This window comes from Saimiri boliviensis, chromosome 12 (genome assembly GCF_048565385.1).
Source record: "Saimiri boliviensis isolate mSaiBol1 chromosome 12, mSaiBol1.pri, whole genome shotgun sequence".
NCBI lineage: Eukaryota > Metazoa > Chordata > Mammalia > Primates > Cebidae > Saimiri > Saimiri boliviensis.
In genome coordinates, this window is record NC_133460.1 from 59,411,470 (window position 1) to 59,429,565 (window position 18,096).

At 42.7% G+C, this 18,096-nt stretch overlaps 1 protein-coding gene across 4 annotated transcripts in view; it reads left to right on the top strand.

Annotated features, from left to right (window-relative positions):
* SH2D4B (SH2 domain containing 4B) overlaps positions 1-13,050 on the top strand; it is a 104,805-nt gene extending 91,755 nt beyond the window's left edge. For all 4 annotated transcript variants that reach the window (XM_074382486.1, XM_074382485.1, XM_010330394.3 and 1 more), the window contains 2 exons: positions 6,992-7,212; positions 11,033-13,050. In XM_074382486.1, the coding sequence (XP_074238587.1) occupies positions 6,992-7,212; positions 11,033-11,125 (314 nt within the window). In that variant the 3' untranslated portion in view covers positions 11,126-13,050. The remainder of the gene's footprint in view (positions 1-6,991; positions 7,213-11,032) is intronic.
* Positions 13,051-18,096: the final 5,046 nt, after the last annotated feature.

The window sequence follows — 18,096 nt, forward strand, 5'->3', positions numbered from 1 at the left end:
AATATGGGACTATGTGAAAAGACCTAATCTGCGCTTGATAGGTGTACCTGAATGTGACGAAGAGAATGAATCCAAGCTGGAAAATATGCTTCAGGATATTATTCAGGAAAATTTTCCCAACTTAGTAAAGCAGGATAATATTCAGCTCCAGGTAATACAGAGAACACCACAAAGATATTCCACAAGAAGAGCAACTCCAAGGCACATAATCGTCAGATTCACCAGGGTTGAACTGAAGGAGAAAATACTAAGGGCAGTCAGAGAGAAAGGTCAGGTTACCCACAAAGGGAAGCCTATCAGACTCACAGCAGATCTCTCAGCAGAAACCCTACAAGCCAGAAGAGAGTGGGGACCAATATTCAACATCCTTAAAGAAAAGAATTTTCAACCAAGAATTTTACATCCAGCCAAACTAAGTTTCATAAGTGAAGGAAAAATAAAGTTTTTTGTGAACAAGCAAGCACTCAGAGAATTCATCACCACCAGGCCTGCTTTACAAGAGCTTCTGAAAGAACCACTACACATAGAAAGGAACAAACAGCATCAGCCTTTCTAAAAAATACCAAAAAGTAAAAAACATCAATATAATGAAGAATTTACATCAACTAATGGGCAAAATAGCCAGCTAATATTAAATGACAGTATTAAACTCACATATATCATTATTAATTCTAAATTTAAATTGACTAAATTCCTCAATTCAAAGACAGGCAATTTGGACAAAAAACTAAAACTGTATGCTGCATCCAGACCCATCTTACATTCAAGGATACACAAAGACTCAAAACAAAGGATGGAGAGAGACTTACCAACTAACCAGAGAGCAAAAATAAATAAATAAAAAGCAGAAGTTACAATTTTTGTCTCTGATAAAATAGTATTTAAAGCAACAAAGATCAAAAGAAGCAAAGAAGGACATTATATAGTGATAAAAGAATTAATGCAATAACAAGAAGAGTTAAAGGTCCTAAATATACACACACCCAATACAGGAATACCCAGACATACAAGACTTATAAAGAGACTTAGACTCCCACACAATAATAGTGGGAGACTTCAACATTAATATTAGACAGATCAATGAGACAGAAAATTAACAATGATATCCAGGACTTGAACTCAGATCTGGAACAAGTAAATGTAATTAACATTTATAGAACTCTCCACTTTACACAAAATATACACTCTTATCAGTACCACATCATATCAACTTAGAAGTTTAAACGAAATGTTGGTTGGCTCCTTGTTTGTTACTCTCTTCCCTTATTTTCTTTCATGTCTCCATTATTAAGGACAATTATAGGCATACCCATATTTAGACTGCATTCTAGCCCGGGCAGCAAAGCAATACCCCCATTCTCTCTCCTTCTTCCTCTTTCTCTTTCTTCCTCTTCTTTATTCTTTTTCTTATTATTATTTAGAAAAAAAAAAAGAAAAAAGAAAAGAGGTTTAACTGGCTCACAGTTCTATAGGCTGTACAGGAAGTATGGTCCTAGCATCTGCTTGGCTTCCAGTGAGGCCTCGGGAAGCTTCCAATCCATGGTGGAAGGCATATCACGTGGTGAGAGAGGGAGCAAGAGAGACAGTGAGGGAGAAGATGCTACACACTTTTTTTTTTTTTTTTTTGAGACAGAGTTTTGCTCTTGTTACCCAGGCTGGAGTGCAATGGCGCGATCTCGGCTCACCACAAACTCCGCCTCCTGGGTTCAAGTGATTCTCCTGCCACAGCCTCCCGAGTAGCTAGGACTACAGGCACGTGCCACCACGCCTGGTTAATTTTTGTATTTTTAGTAGGGACGGGGGTTTCACCATGTTGACCAGGATGGTCTCGATCTCTTGACCTCATGATCTACCCGCCTCAGCCTCCCAAAGTGCTGGGATTATAGGCGCGAGCCACTGCGCCCGGCCTGATGCTACACACTTTTAAACAAGCAGATCTCACTCACTATCCTGAGGACAGCACCAAGGGGATGGTGCTAAGCCATTCATGAGAAATCCACCCCCATGATCCAATCACCCCCCACAAAGCCCCACCTCCAACACTGGGGATTACAATTCAACATGAGATTTATGAGGATACACATCCAAACTGTATCAGCAATATCAAAGAAGGAGCAGAATTCACAGAGACCTGGACAGTCTCCTAGAAATGGCCCAGCTAAGTTTATGGTGCAGGCTGGGGCCCCTTAGGAAGAAGTCACCTTCAATAGCCCGTTTGAGAGAATGGAATGTGTGTTTATCTGCGGTTGTGGGGGGCACACAGCCTGACAGTCCTATCACCATTGTAGCTACCAGCACCAGGCAGTCTGCAACACTAACGTGTGTAGAATCTGTAGTGTATCCAATGCAGCTAGTTATATCGTATTAGATATTTATTGTGGTTTTTTGAGCACTTTGCTAAACATATTCATACATTAACTTAATTAATTCTCAAACAGCCTTAAGATGTATCTATTAATATCTCTACCACTCAGTAGATGAGTATACCAAAATGGGTTTCAGAGAGAAATTCTTGATCAGACTGATTGAGGGCCCCAGAGCAAAGACTGCCTGCCAGAAGAGTCCTGTCTTGGGTAGGAGTGGTGGCTCTAGCACCCCCATGCCCTGCCCTTGGCTGGAAGAAGCCTGGGGACAGCATGACCCCATGGAGGACCTGAAGGGCATCATGCTGCTGCTCCCAGCCACAGGTTTCTGTCTTGGAGGGAGCCCTGGGCAGCTCACTGTCATGGCAGCCACAGGTGCCAGCCTTGACTGGCTCATAGCCTATTTACTAATCTGCTGTAGGGTTTTGGCAGGAAGTCATGAAAACCCAAATGTGGACTATCCAACACAGTCTCCTGGGAGATAAAGGGTTTCCTGATCAGCTGAGCAGGTTGCACACTGAACAGGGGGACCTGAGGGGCGTGGCTAGTTGGAAAGAACTAGTCCTTTCACTAGAGTGCCTGAAAATAAACACTGCCCCATGCAAGAGGAAATGTTTGAGTATTGATGTGCAGGCATTGCCTTTCCCAGTCAAGCTGTAGGCTTTGTGGTTTTGGTCCAGAGAGGCATATTTTTCTAATTCATCTATTCAGAAGGTCATCTTTTCCTAATTTGCACAAAGGTAGAGTGTGTAGGCTGCCCATAGCCCATGATTCCTGGGAGAGAAGAGAATGGACTTTCAAGGAGGACTCAGAGTCAGCAGGAGTGAAGGGGGCTGGGATATGGCTTCAGTCCAAGGTCAGCTTGTGGGGGAACAGCTGGGACTGAAACAGTGTGATGAGCCCAGAGGGGTAGGTTGGGGCAGGGCGTGGAGCCTGCTGTCTGCTGTGCCTGAGCCTGGGCTCTGCCGGAAGTCAGGGGAAGCTGCTCAAGGGTTTCAGGTGGGTGAGACACATGACATGTCATCACTTTGATGTTACTGGTCATTTTGGCACGTTAAAAAGTCAAGCCCCCAAAATGTGTTAGCAAGTGTTGCAGGAAAGAGACCCCTTGCACATTCTCTTAAAGCATTAGAATACTTTAAAATAGAAGTACTCAATCATCCCAGCAACCCTATTACTGGGTATTTATCCAAAGGGTATGAAATCAGTATGTCAAAGAGATATCTCTACTTCCATGTTAATTGTAGCATTATTCACAATAGCCAAGATAGGGAATCAACCTAAGTGTGTGTTTGTTTATACATTTATTTATTTTTGAAATAGGGCCTTGCTCTGTTGTCCAGGCTAGAGTGTAGTGGCATGATCATAGCTCACTGCATCCTTGAATTCCTGGGCTCATGTGATTCTCTCACCTCAACCTGCTGAGTAGCTGGGACCACAGGCATGTGCCACCATGTCCAGCTAATATTTTAAATTTTTGTAGAGACAGGGTCTTGCTATGTTGCCCAGGCTGGTTTTGAACTCCTGGGCTCAAGCAATCCTCCCACCTCAGCATCTTAGCATGCTGGTATTACAGTCATGAGACATCACACCCAGGCCCAAGTGTCTATTAACAGTTGAATGGATAGAGAAATATGGTATATCTAGATGATGGAATACTATTTGGTCTTTAAAAAGAATGAAATCCTGTCATTTGTGACAACATGGATAAACCTAGAGAACATTATGCTTAGTGAAATAAGACAGGCACAGAAAGACAAATACCTCATCAGCTCACTTATATGTAGAATGTAAAAACATTGAACTTACAGAAGCAGAAAGTGGAATGGTGGTTACCAGGGGCTGGGAAAGGCAGGCACTGGGGAGACGTTGGTCAAAGGACATATAATTTCCTTTAGACGGGAGGAACGGGAGGAATAAGTTGAAGAGATCTATTGTACAGCATGGTAACTGAATTAAGAATATATTGTAGGCTGGGTGCGGTGGCTCACGCCTGTAATCCCAGCACTTTGGGAGGCCGAGGCGGGCGGATCATGAGGTCAACAGATCGAGACCATCCTGGCCAACATGGTGAAACCCCGTCTCTACTAAAGATACAAAAAAATTAGCTGGGTGCGGTGGCGCGCGCCTGTAGTCCCAGCTACTGGGGAGGCTGAGGCAGGAGAATTGCTTGAACCGAGGAGGTGGAGGTTGCAGTGAGCCAAGGTTGCGCCACTGCACTCCAGCCTGGTGCCTGGTGATGGAGTGAGAATCTGTCTCAAAAAAAAAAAAAAAAAAAAAAAAGAATATATTGTATACTTGGAGGTTGCCAAGGAGTTTTTGTTTGATTGTTTGAGGAAGGATCTTGCTCTGTCAGGCTAGAGTAAAGTGGTATGCTCACAGATCACTGCAGCCTTGACTCCTGGGTGCAAATGGTCCTCTTGCGTCAGCTTCCCAAGTAGGTGTGTATCATCATACCCAAGTTATTTTTTTATTTTTATTTTTATTTTTTTTTTGCAGAGATGAGGGCTTCACTGTGTTGCCTAGGCTGGTCTTGAACTACTGGGCTCAAGTGATCCTCCCACCTCGGTTTCCCAAAGTACTGGGCTTACAGGCGTGAGCTACCCAGTCAAGAGGGTAGATTTTAAGTGTTCTCACCACTAAAAAATAAGTATGTGAGGCAATGCATATTGTTAATCTTAAGTGGATTGATTGAGCCATCTCACAGTGCATACATAGATCAAAATGTCATGTACACCATAAATATATACAATTTTTATCAATGAAAAAGTAATAAATGTTAAAATAAAGATACTTGTCTAAGAGAAAAAAAATTGAATCTTACTTGATTTGACTGTTAGTCTCCCACCCTAGTAACATTCCCCTCCTCTCCAACCCTAGACCTGCCTGTGCTTCAGCTTGTGGTACTTGGAGTGGGGATGAGGGTGACATCTTCTGGTCCTTCTTCCTCCCAGGCCCTGGCCCTGTCTCTGATTCCCCTTACTTACCTCCCTGCTGCAGCCTCCTTTACAGCCCATGTGTTCTGGTGTTGGGGAAGGGAGGCAGGTGAGGGACAGTGTCAAGTTTTGAGGCATCTTGGACTTTCCCTTTTGGTCCTTTTTTGGCTGTCCCCGCTTTTCTGCATGAAGCCTCCAGGGCTTCTGGGGGACAGCACCGGTGTGCATCCTCCCTCTTGCATGAGGCAGTGTTTCTTTTTCAGGTGCCGTGTGGTGAAAGGGCTCCTCACTTCCTTCCTTGTCTTACTTTTCCTCCTTTTCTGCTTCTAGAGTTTGACTGGGGAGGGGTAGCTGGCTTGGATGCCTCTTGCTGTTAAGTCCCGGGCAAGGAGGAAATAGGTGGCCCCTGATTGTGCCAACTGTCTTTAAAATGTGGAGCATTTGGTAGTGTGGTTGCCTCTGTGTCCTCTGCCTTGGGCACGAGGGAAGTCTCGAGTGTGCCCTGTGAGGCAGGAGAGTGATGGGAGAGGAGGCTGACTGCAGCTCACTCGGGAGTGGTGTCGGGGACTGGGGAGAAGTCACAGGTGTGCAGAGCCTCTCAGGGTCGTGGAGATGGGCAGCCTGGCCCCTCGGTCCCTCTGCCTATCACTGACAGTGTGGAAAGGGTAAGTCCATGGGTGAGCAAAGGGACAATGTGTTGCAATTCACCTCTCCTCCAAAATAACAGATGATAACAGGATCCACCATCTCCACAGCTATTCTCCGTGTATGAAATGAGTTTGAATCCTTTACTCAACTTGAAAACCTTTAAAGTATTTGAATTATGATCATCTAAATGTCAAAAGGGCATTGGAGACATTGAGGGCTTGGCTGAAAATTCTGTAGTCAGGTTGGCAGAGGTCGGGGGTAGGGGTAATCCAGGTCTTCTGGCTTCCCCTCCTCTTCCCACCTCCCTGCCTCTGGAACCTGCTTTACCAAACACATCACCTCTCCTGTATCACCCAGATGAGAGCAGTTCCCTGAGAAAATTTTAGGGGATTGCTGCCAGCATATCAAAAACTCCAAGGCCAGACCCAACTTCCAAATTGTGATGAAACCGTGTTGTATAGGACTGCAAGTCGTGAAAAAGTTTTGATCTTTGAGCTGAAGTGAAGCTCAATTCTATGTCCCTATTATGGAACTTTTTGCATGGTGTTCACAGCAATTTGGAAGAAGTCTTCTTAGTTTTTAAGGGAAAACCCTCATTTTAGGTGTTCATTTATCACACCAGAGAGGTAAGTGAGGCAATCATCAGCAGCCATTCTGGAGTAGTCTTTCAAGCAGGCCTCTTAAGGCTTTTCACAAGCCTGTTGACTTGTATTTATAATCAATAGATGCTATAATCACAGCTCATTACTAATTGCTTGCTTACCCAATTAATCCAAATCAGTGTGGCTCAATGTGGAGGAAAGCATGCTCAACCCAGGTCCTAGTAGAAACTCTGCCCCCAGGCTCATGGTGGTGGCGCTGGGCCAAGATGCCCTCTCTGTGATATGCTTGGCCAGCCCCTGGGGCTCTTTCCTTCCTGGCATCCTGGACTATGTGGATGGCATGTACACTGAGCCACAGGGTAAGGGGCAAGGAGGAGTGGAGGATTGTGTGGAGGCTGTTGCAGAACCTGCTTTTTTTTTTTTTTTTAATTTTAAAAATCAGGAATCATTAGCCGAGAAGATGCGGAAGATCTCCTGGAGAACATGACTGAGGGAGCATTCCTGGTCCGGGTCAGTGAGAAAATCTGGGGTTACACCCTCTCCTACCGCCTGCAGAAAGGGTTCAAGCACTTTCTTGTGGATGCCTCTGGGGATTTTTACAGCTTCCTGGGAGTGGACCCCAATCGCCATGCAACGCTCACGGATCTCATTGATTTCCATAAGGTATCCCTCATAGGATTCTAATCGCGGGGTAAAACTGGTGGAAACTTGAAGAGAGAGCTAGAGCAAGGGAAGCAATCTGCTGGCTCTGGGCAGTGCGGCTGGAGGGTCTCAGAGATGTGGAGCATCAGGGCAGAAGAGACCAGAGATTGTCCACACCGGGCCCTGGGGCCCACTGTTCTGTTCTCTGCTTCACTATCTGGGGCACGTGGTTACCTCTCACCCTGGTCCTCAAGGCTCTTCTCACTTTTGGGTACCTGAGTGCTCCCTCCTGTTAACACAGAACTGGATGATCATCCCTTTCTCCAAGCCTGGGTCTCATCTCCAGCTCATTCCCAAGAACGTCTTTCATGAGGACCTCTGAGGCCCCTGGCAGCTTCTGAGAGGTAGGGGAAGTGCAGCAGGCAACCCTGTGATTAGAGAAGCTTTTCTAGTGGTGGAGTTACCATGTCTCTTACTTGAACTCCAGCTTTACCACTTGGTATGTGTGTAACCTTGAGCCAGCACCTTAGTCTCACCAAGCATCAGCATCCAAGCCAGGCAGATGGAGGTAAATACTTACCTCGGACCCTGTGAACATTAAATGAAGTCGGTACACAGCAGTGCTCTGTGGCTGTGAAGTGCTTATGGAGGATCTTGTTTCTCAGCATTCTTTTTGTTATTTGTCCTCCTACCAGGGACCCTATATTGGGAAAGATGTTGTCTTCCAAATAGTGTATATAGTAAGAAGCAACGTTTATGTTCGTATGGCAATTGGCATCAGTAGGAACTGGGAGAAAGCCAAAGGTAGAACTCAGTGACCCGAAAGGGCAGGACAAAGGATTCCGAGAAGCAGCTCAGGCGTCCAGCAGCTAACCAAAAGCTTTGCATGTGTAGATGGTTTCACAGAATGACCCGACGGTCTCACTGGGCTTTTGCTATAACAGGGACTCGTAGGTTTGTATTGCTTTCTCTCTGTCTCTTCGTGAAGGTCCCTAGAACTTCAAGGACAGCCTTTGAGCTTATGAGTAATATACATGGAGAATCACCCATTCACAGATACCCTGGCACTGAGTGTGGAGTACACTGCCTGGAAACTGGACTAACCAGGATGAAGGTCAATTGCCACGGGTTGGGAAGAGCCTTCTAACAGAGGAAAGAGAAAGGGAGAGAATGTGAGGATATTGGCATGTTCTCTGTCAGGCACTGAAACTGCTGTTCTACATCCATGCTCTTATTTACTCTTCCCAGTAGATCTGTGAAGGAGGCATCTTAGCCCCATTCCACTGATTAGAAACCAGGGCTAAGTTTTCTAGTTAGGACCAGGAGTTAAGCCTCAGGCTGTTTGCCTCTAAAAAATGTACTTTTCCCACTAAGCCACATTGTTTGCTTTTCCTCTGTAGTAGCAGCTGTTTTAGCAGTGATGAGCTCCTTGTCCCTGAAAGTGTTTCAGGCAAAGGATAAATGCCCGTCCCTCAGGGCAGGCTCCGGAGAAAGGCTAGACCAGAGATCTCTGACGGTCTTTGTTCTCTTCCAAATTGAAACATTTGAGACAATTTCGTTTCTAACACTAAAGAGCGAGATCGTTTATGTCCATGTGGAGATCTGGTGGCCAACTTCTATAAATTAAAAAATTAATTATACAATTCATGATTACATTCTAAAAAAATCAAATACAGTTTGATTTTTTCAAATCTCCATTTCCATACTCCACTTTGATTATCAATTTGTCATGTATCTACCTAAGTATCTCCTGATTAGTAATATAAAAGCTTATGTACGTAAGGAAATATATAATTTTGTTGTTTCAAATCTCCGTTTCATTTCAAATCTCCATTTCCATCCTCCACTTTATCAATTTGTCGTGTATCTACCTAAGTATCTCCTGATTAGTAATATAAAAACTTATGTACGTAAGGAAATATATGGTTTTGTTGTTTTTCATATTAGTTGCATAGTTTTTGTTGAGACAAGGGCTTACTCTGTTGCCTAGGCTGGAGTGTAGTGGTGCCATCATAGCTCACCGTAACCTCAAGATCCTGGGCTCAAGTGATCCTCCCACCTCAGCTTCCATAGTAGCTGGGGCCACAGGCATGCGCCACCACACCCAGCCCAAGTTGCATAGTTCTTTATGTATAAATTAGTGACTTGATTTTTTAACATGTTCACTAAATCATTGAATGCAGTTTTAAAAAGCATGGTCCCTAGAATGAGGCTGCTGAGTGTTAAACCACAACTTACTGTGTTTGACTTTAGACGATTGCTCAACTTTTGTGCCTTAGTTTCCGCCTTAGTAAAGTGGGTTTAATATTTAATAGTGGCACTCAACTCTTCGGGTCACTGTAAGGTTTTAATGAAACATTACTGTGCAAAGTGTTGAAACAATATACCTGATACTTCTAATTTCAGGACATGCTGGCTGTCATTAAAATGTAGCTATGAGCTCTTCCTATGTCACTTTGTATAACAAACCTTGTAAATGTCATGTGGTATTCTATGGTATGGATGCATATTACAGTATAATTACCCATTCTCCTTTTGATGGCCACTTGTCTGGCTTCCGATTTTTCATGATGTTGAACAGTGCGGCAGAGACTTCCCTGTGTGTGTCACTATGGATACATGTGCAGTAGGATGGTGTTGGGACTGGAATCGCTGGAGAGAAGAGTATGCACATTTTAATTAGAAAAGATCTGCCAGATTGCCCTCCAAAAATGTGGCGCCAGTTCAGTCTCCTGCCAAAACTATATGAGGCTGTTTCCCCACACTGCTGCCAACACTGGGGACTATCAATCATTTCATTTTTCTTCATCAGATGGGCAGACATTGAATCTACTGTGGTTTAGTTTGCATTTGTCTGATTACCACTGATGCTGAGGATCTTTTCACACATTTCATGGCCACTTGGATTTCTTCTGTGAGTCGTCCTTTTATATCCTTTGTCCATTTTTCTATTAGGCGGTCTCTTTCTTACTGATGTGACGTTTCTTTCAGCTGCTGAATTGCTCTTTAGTTATGAGCATTCTGTTCTTCAGTTCTTCTACTTAAATTTTTTCCTTTTAATTTAAATTGTCATGCTTTTGGTTTCCAGGTTCTTTAATTGTTTTTTTTTTTTTAATAATGCCCATTCTCGTTTCATAGATGACTTATTTCTTACTCCGCTGAGTAGAGATTAATGCACATCTCTTAAAGCCTCTTCTGTTTGCTTTATAGACTTGATATTTTCCTGGAAATCATTTCTGTTGTTGAGTTTGGCATCTTTCTTTTATGGTTATATTTTTCCTTAAATGCCTATAAATTTTAGGCTATGAAGTGGTCTTCCAACTTTAAATTTTCTGTCTATCATGAGTGGATACGGTTTTGTTTCCCACATCCATGCTGTAGGGGTTGGAGTTGACTCTGAGTGGCTCATCTTTTGGGCATAGGGACTGTCTGAACTTTCTGGGTCTCTTGGGGCTTCCGAGGAACTTCAAGGAACTGTGTGCGTCTCTTCATTCCTAACCTGCTGGAGGCAAACACCTACTGGAACTCCTCAACCCTTCCTCAGCTTGCTGTAACTGGTGTCCCACAGTGACCCCTCTGACAAGCCCCTCCTGCATGTCTTTTGTTTTTCAAGGATTCTTCAATATGTTTCACTTTGTTGATAGCATTCCTTTTTGTTTTCCAGTACTTTTTATGAATTTATTTCTTTTTAAAGGCAGATTTTTTCTGTCATTTCTAGAAATCCGAATGAGGGGAGACAGAGGCATATTCTTAGTTTCTCTGTCTTGAACAAGTCTCTCTCTCATAGGTGTTTATTTCCCTATCTTGATTAAAAATGGACTTTCCTTTTTTTCTCTTTTAGGAGGAAATTATCACTGTTTCAGGAGGAGAGTTGCTTCAAGAACCCTGTGGACAGAGGGACAGCCCACCAGACTACCATCTGTTGTTTGAATAATTTTTTTTCCTTATCAGTTGGATTCTTTGGGCATCCTGTTTTTGAACTCAGCTTAAGAACTTCTCAACTCAAATCCTGTGGCCTCTGGAAGATCCACAACTATCCAGAGGAAAAAGTAGATTAATATGTCTCAAGGGGTATGACATTTGTGGCATAGGGCTGCTGGTCTTATTCCCAGTGATCGGGACAGAAATTGCTAATAGCTCATGCAACTCTTTCATGAAGAGCTTAGCAAGAAACAAAAGCCTGTTTGTCATGACTTCTGTAAACTGAGCTCTTAGAGTGCGTGGACCATGTTTTAATAATCCAAAATAATTCCAGTGCCGAACCCTGAATTTAACATATGGTAGGCATTCAGTAAATGTTTGTTGAATGAATGCACTTCTAAAAGTTTTCCAACAAATAAGCAGTGGTGTATTGTAAATTATTTCCTACTTGTCACTCTATAAAATCATGGTGATAATAGAAGATTGTAAAGGATTTCTATGGAGGACATAAATGCTGCATCGTTCATAATCACCATTATTACTCTCATTGATGTTATCATTGGAATTATTATCTAAGATGGGCCCCAGTTTGCAGGGCAGCTGGTTGACATTGTTCTTCCTTCCTTATTTAACCTCTTCTTTTGCTGCTCTCCTGTATCTTTGAATCATCTTGTTTCTGGTTTTGCAGTGGTTTTATGTAATACTGCAGACATCATCAAGACCTGGGGTGAGTTACAAATGCAAGAATGATTTTTAGACATCTGATAAGGACTTTGCTCTCTGGAATGCGGCCCTATCTATGCAGGTTACTCCAATTATTAGCTCTGTCCTCATTGTCCTTTTAATTCTCTTGTCAACTTAGTCTCAGTATGTTTCTTACATTAACAAGAAGACTCACCCAATAACTCCTCAATGGGTGATGGTGTCTGTTGGTGCATACTTTTATGGCTATATACTCAGAGGCAGTATATGACTTGGGTTCAGATCCTCATCCTGGAACTTATGAGCATTATAATGCAGCATTGTGTTTTGTGAGAGGAAAAGGATGAATGGACTCGAAGGATGTTAGGGAACAATTTACTTTACTTGGTGGCTGTATCAAACATCTCCTGCACCCCACTTCCTCTCTTGCCTCACTTGTTCCTTAGATCCTTGGTCACTTGTCTCCCACCAGCCACCATCACTGTAACCAGTTGTACATGAGCTCTGCTCTTCCTCCCTATGTTGGTCAGCATCACATGAGCATAAGCCAGTGGTACCTTACTACGTGTTTCATCTCCCATTGCTGCAGAGGAATAAAACAGAAGGGATGGGAAATGAATGCCTCATGTGATGAATCTTGGATGAATGGGAATCACAGGCTGATAGATCTCTGCTTCTCCCTTCTTCCTGGAGGAGCTATACATCTATTTGTATGTTCTTTTTAGAAGACAGTCCTGCAAAATGGAGCAACCAGTCATGATGAAACCAAGTGGTGGCCGGATTGTATGACACCCCCTGCCCCTGTTTGTTCCTCCTTCTCTGCTGTGCCTCTCCTGCTGCTTTGGGATTGCACTTCTGAATGAAGTAGCAGCTTATAAGCTTTCGCCACAGGCTCTGCCATTTGGGGAATCCAGGATAAGAACCTGTCACACAGAAGTGTTCAATAATAGCCATTTTGCAACTCAGCTCCATGGCTTCCTCCAGTCTGCCTGTCTCACTAAATGTGTAAAGTGAAATGACGGAAGGAACTTGCTTTTTGAACCCTAACGTGCCTTAAAACCATAACTGATTATCATGAAAATTGCCTTATTTTATGGACTTAGAGGAACCATGTTTTAGTTGTGGCTCTCTGATTTACCAACTATGTGACTTTGTTTGAGTCATTTAACTCCAATAAACCTCAGTATGACTGAAAAGGGAATTTTCTGTATGGCCGTCACTAGGTTTTTTTTTTTTTTTTTTTTTTTTTTTTTTTTTTTTCCGGTCAGTTAAATAATAAACTTGAAAGCTCTGTCCAAATGAAAAAGGTATTTCTAACAACAACCACAATAAAAACAACAACTTAGTACTTCGCCGTGATGTGTCAAGGGATAGGATGTGATGATTTTCAAGGTGTTGGAAGAAACTTCTGTTCCAAGAACCACCAGCAGCTTTGAAAGCAGACCAAGATGGGTTAAGACCCTGAATCCCTGGGCTGTTGTTCTTGTCACCCCTAATTCATATGTGGGAGACAACAGCTGAGTTTTCCATCCCTAACACATTTATTTCGTTTTATTTGGGGCCTGCACTTTCTGCATGTCTCATATATTTTAGGTTTTACCTTTTTACCTGGCTTTAAAATAAATCCCTTGTAAGGTGTCTTGCAAATGAAATTACTGTCTGGAAAACTGCAGTTTCATCTTGAGAGTTTTATTATGCTAATAAATGTCAGGATTCTCAAATAAAGGAATTGCCTTTTCTTTTTTTTTCCCTGAGCCCTACAAATACAATAAAAAACAGTTGGTCAGCTCCAAGACTCAGCAAAGGAAAAGTTTACAATCTATAACTAGAAAGAGAAGTTGTAAAAAAAAAAAAAAAAAAAAAAAAACACTATGCAACTTAATGGAAAATAAATTTCAAGGAATGAAAGAGTAATTTGGGGTACAGATCTGGGGAGATCTTTGTGTGGCAGAAGTCATTTCGATTTTAGGGACCATCAAGGGGTGTGAGCTGAGAGGTTATGGAGAGTGTTCCCCTAGGAGGGGAACATGGGCTCAAAGATCTGGGGTCCTGGGGTGTTTGTCCGCCTTTTGTCCCTTTGGTCATTATTCTCAGGACTAAATTGCAATCCTAGATGGCAGTTTCTTCTGTCAAATTAGGTAAACATTGCCTATTTCAGAGAATGGCTGTGAAAATAAGATTTTGTAATAGTAATGACAAATACTGTTTTAAGCCGTGCATGCGCACGTGTGTGTGTATGCGTGTGTATGCGTGTGTATGCGCGCGTGTGTGTGAGAACTCTCACAGCCATGCTTAAGGGAGACTGCTATCATCTTTATCTTGTACATGGGGAAACTGAGGCACAGAGGTTCAGAATGTTCCCAAGGTCATTTCCTTGGGAAGCACAGGGGTTGACCACAGTCTCGTATCAGAGTCTGAGTAGACCTTAAACTGCATAAACAAACACATGATGGTTGTTAAAAATGTAAGTAGTTCTTCTGCAGATCTGGTGTTGGGCGTGAGGTTCTGTATTTCCGACAAGCTCCTGGGTGTTGCCGATGCTGCCAGACTATGGGTTACACTTGGAGAAGCCAGCCTTGAAAACAGGGCTTGGCAAATTATAGCCGCAGGCCAAATTTGGCCTGCTGCTCGTGTTTCTACAGCCTGAGAGATAAAAATGGTTTTTGACAATTTTAAATGGTTGGAAAAAATTTAAAAAGAATAATATTTTATGACCTGTGAAAATTACATTAAATTCAAATTTCAGCTTCCTAAATAAAGTTGTATTGGAATTCAGCCATACTCATTTGTTTACATATTGTCTTTGGCTGCATATGGCCTGTAAGGCCTTAAATATTTACTCTCTGGGCCTTTACAGAAAAAGTTTGCCGATTCCTGCTTTCAATTTTGTTACATCTGTTAGAAATTAGTTTGCTTGCTTTCTCTGCTTTATCTAAATCTACTCTTTTAGCACTATCGTTTATACTTCAGAGAAATCTAACTGAATGTATTAAGTTTTCTAGTAGTGTTCCATTTTAATTTTGAATCTCATCTCTAGAAAAAGATCTCTTCCTTGTGAAAGGCTTCTAACCAGATGTAAGTGAGTAGTATCACAATTACATAGATATTTAACGTGGATATATGATCATTTACCTTCTAGATTTATTAAATTTTCTACACATAGCTGTGTATTTATGTGTTTTGCCCATCAGTCTGTGAGGTCCTGGAACAGGCAGTGCGTATTTATCTTGAGTATTTTAGGGTTCCTGGAATAGTCAATACGAAATTACATCTGTGATGTATTAGGAACAGACGGATTGTGCATATTTTAAGGACCTGCTTTAACCTTTTGGGGACCCCTATGATAGAGAAGTCCATGCCGAGAATTCTGGCAGCTTTGGGTTGGAATCTCGAATCTAGTACTACCTTCAGTTGTTAAGAGGAATAAACAAACAAGCGAAAAAATGAGATTGAGAAAGTAAAAAACGGCTCTGCTGACAGCTAGTCTGAGATGGGGGAACTGAAAATTAAAACAGAAATCGCATCTTGCAAATCGGCTCTGTAACTTGGCAGAACAGTGAAACCGAGCCAAGCCACAGCATGCAGGAGAAAGTGACTAAACTCAAACTCTTCTCACCAGCACATGCAGACCCGTGTTTTTAAGACAGGACATCAGACAAACTGATCTTACAGCCATTCCACATGACTTTAAAAAAAATGTAGTAAAATATACATAACATAAAATTTACCATTTTAGCCATTTTTAAGTATACGGTTTGGTGGCACTGATCCATTCACATCGTTATGCAACTGCCATCATCATCCATCCACAGAACTCTTTTCATCTTGCAAAAATGAAACTGTACCCGTTAAAAATAACTGCCCATTCTCCCCTCCTCCAAGTCCCCAGCAACCACCATTCTACTTTCTGAGTTTGACTACTCTAGGTACCTCACGTAAGTGGAATCATACAAAGTTTGTCTTCTTGTGTCCGGTTTATTTCACTTAGTATAATGTCTTCAAGGTTCATCCATGTGTAGCATGTGTGAGAATTTCCTTCTTAAGGCTGAATAACATTCCATAGTATGTATACATCACATTTATCCATTTGTCAATGGACACTTGGATTGGGTCTACCTTTTGGCTATTAAGAATAATGCAGCTGTGAACACAGGTGTATGTCTCGTGACTTTTGCATTCTGTAGATAAAATCACTGACCGTTTCAGCAACTCCCTAGTTTCCAGAGTCTGACCAATCCCTGCAAGGAACATTTAACTCCAGCTCCCCAGTCTTAGTAAATATGCTTTCCTAACTTTTACTTTTTCGTGTTCCATGATTCGTCTCGCATACGTGCTCTCTTGCTCCAACAAGCCAATAACCTTAACCTTGGCTGTGTGTGTATTGCTAGCAGGCTTAAGCTGATAGGCTTTAAGAAGACATTATCTGTGAAGCATGCTGTCCATAATAGACACTCAGTAAGACTCCATGTCTTCTCTTGGCTGACCATGCTGAGTAGCAGCTGTGAAAGCCCTTCCATGAGTGGAGACTTCTATTAATATCTTGATCTCAAGATGAGCTCACGGCCTTGCTGGGTTTGTGAGCTCATCCCAGGAGACTGTGTGAAGGGACGTGAGGTAGTAGAGGCAGAGACAGACCCAAAATTGGCAGTGCCAGCTGCTCCTCTGAAGGGAACTTTCTTCCCCTGGAGGCACCAAGTGTCAGAGGTCCCTCAGTCATCGGGACCCCCTAGAGAGAAGCTGAGGAGGAAGAGGCTGAGGGAGCCCTCATCCTCTGTAGAATGAGGCTAGCAGAGATTATTCATCTCCTCCTGTTTCCCCACCCCCAGGTAGAAGGAGGCAACAGAATATAGAAGGAAGAGTGATTCTTGGGGGTCATCAATATAAATCTGAACTTAAATGGCAGAGGAAGAAGAGATGAGGTTTCCAGGAAGAATAAACAATTGGCGTCAGCAAAGATCTGGAGTCATGAAAGTGTGTGTGTGCGTATATATGTGTGTGTGTACGAATGTAGGCCTGAAATGGGCTTTTTCTTTCTTTTTTTGAGATGAAGGGTTGCTCTGTCACCCAGGCTCTGGAGTGCAGTGGTGTGATGACCTTGGTTCACTGCAACCTCCCCCTCATGGGTTTAAGCAATTCTTCTGCTTCAGCTTCCTGAGTAGCTGGGATTACAGGCACCTGACACCATGCCCAGCTAATTTTTTGTATTTTTAGTAAAGATGGGGTTTCACCATGGTGGCCAGGCTGATCTCAAACTCCTAATCTGAAGTTATCTACCTTCCTTGGCCTCCTAAAGTGCTGGCATTACAGGTGTGAGGCACCGTGCCCGGCCTGAAATGGGATTTTTATACACTATACTCTACCCCTCCCTTAAGGCAGGATTAAAACATTTGCACAGCCAAATTCTTCGTAAGGGAGACATTCTGTCCAGATTCTCAGCCACGAGCCAAGGGTTTTGGACACTTCTGCACCCTATGGGACGGTAGCAATTTGTACTAATAACTTGGTTATTGGCCAAAAATGTAACCTAGACCTTCTATAACTTGGTTTGTTCTTCATTTGTCTTTCCCTGACTCTTTTAATCAATATTGTTTGTTGTTAACTACCTTTTATGTCCTTATGCTCACAAGCCTCTGGTTGATTTCTCGCTTATTCTTACATCTTCGTGGGTTTTTCTATTTGGCTTATTCAGATTGGCTGCAATTATTACTTTTCATTTTGTCATTAACAATTCTTTTTTTCTTGGGCAGCTGCTGGGCAATTTGATAAGGTGGGGGAACCCAACCCCTTATGATGGGCCCATGTGTGCTTTTCAGCCTCGCATTTCATTTTTTAAAAAAATTTTTAAATATTTTTATATTTTTTAAAAGTATGTTTATTTATTTATTTATTTTTTTGAGACAGGGTCTAGTTCTGTCACCCAGGCTCAGTGCAGTGGCGTGATCTCAGCTCACTGCAGCCTTGACCTTCTGGGCTTAAGTGATCCTCCCATCCCAGCCTCCTGAGTAGTGTGGACTACAGGTGTGTACCACCACGACCAGCTAATTTTTGTATTTTTTGAAGAGACAGGTTTCACCGTGTTTCCCAGGCTGGGCTCGAACTCCTGAGGGAGCTCAAGCAGTCTGCTTGCCTCGGCCTCTTGAAGTGCTGGATTACAGGTGTGAGCCACTGAGCCCGACCCAGCTTCATGTTTTGACTGGTAGCTGGTTGTTGAACAGAACCACAGAGAGTTATTTGGGCTAATTATGCCTCTTCCTTTATTTCTAGTTTCTAATTTATGAAATG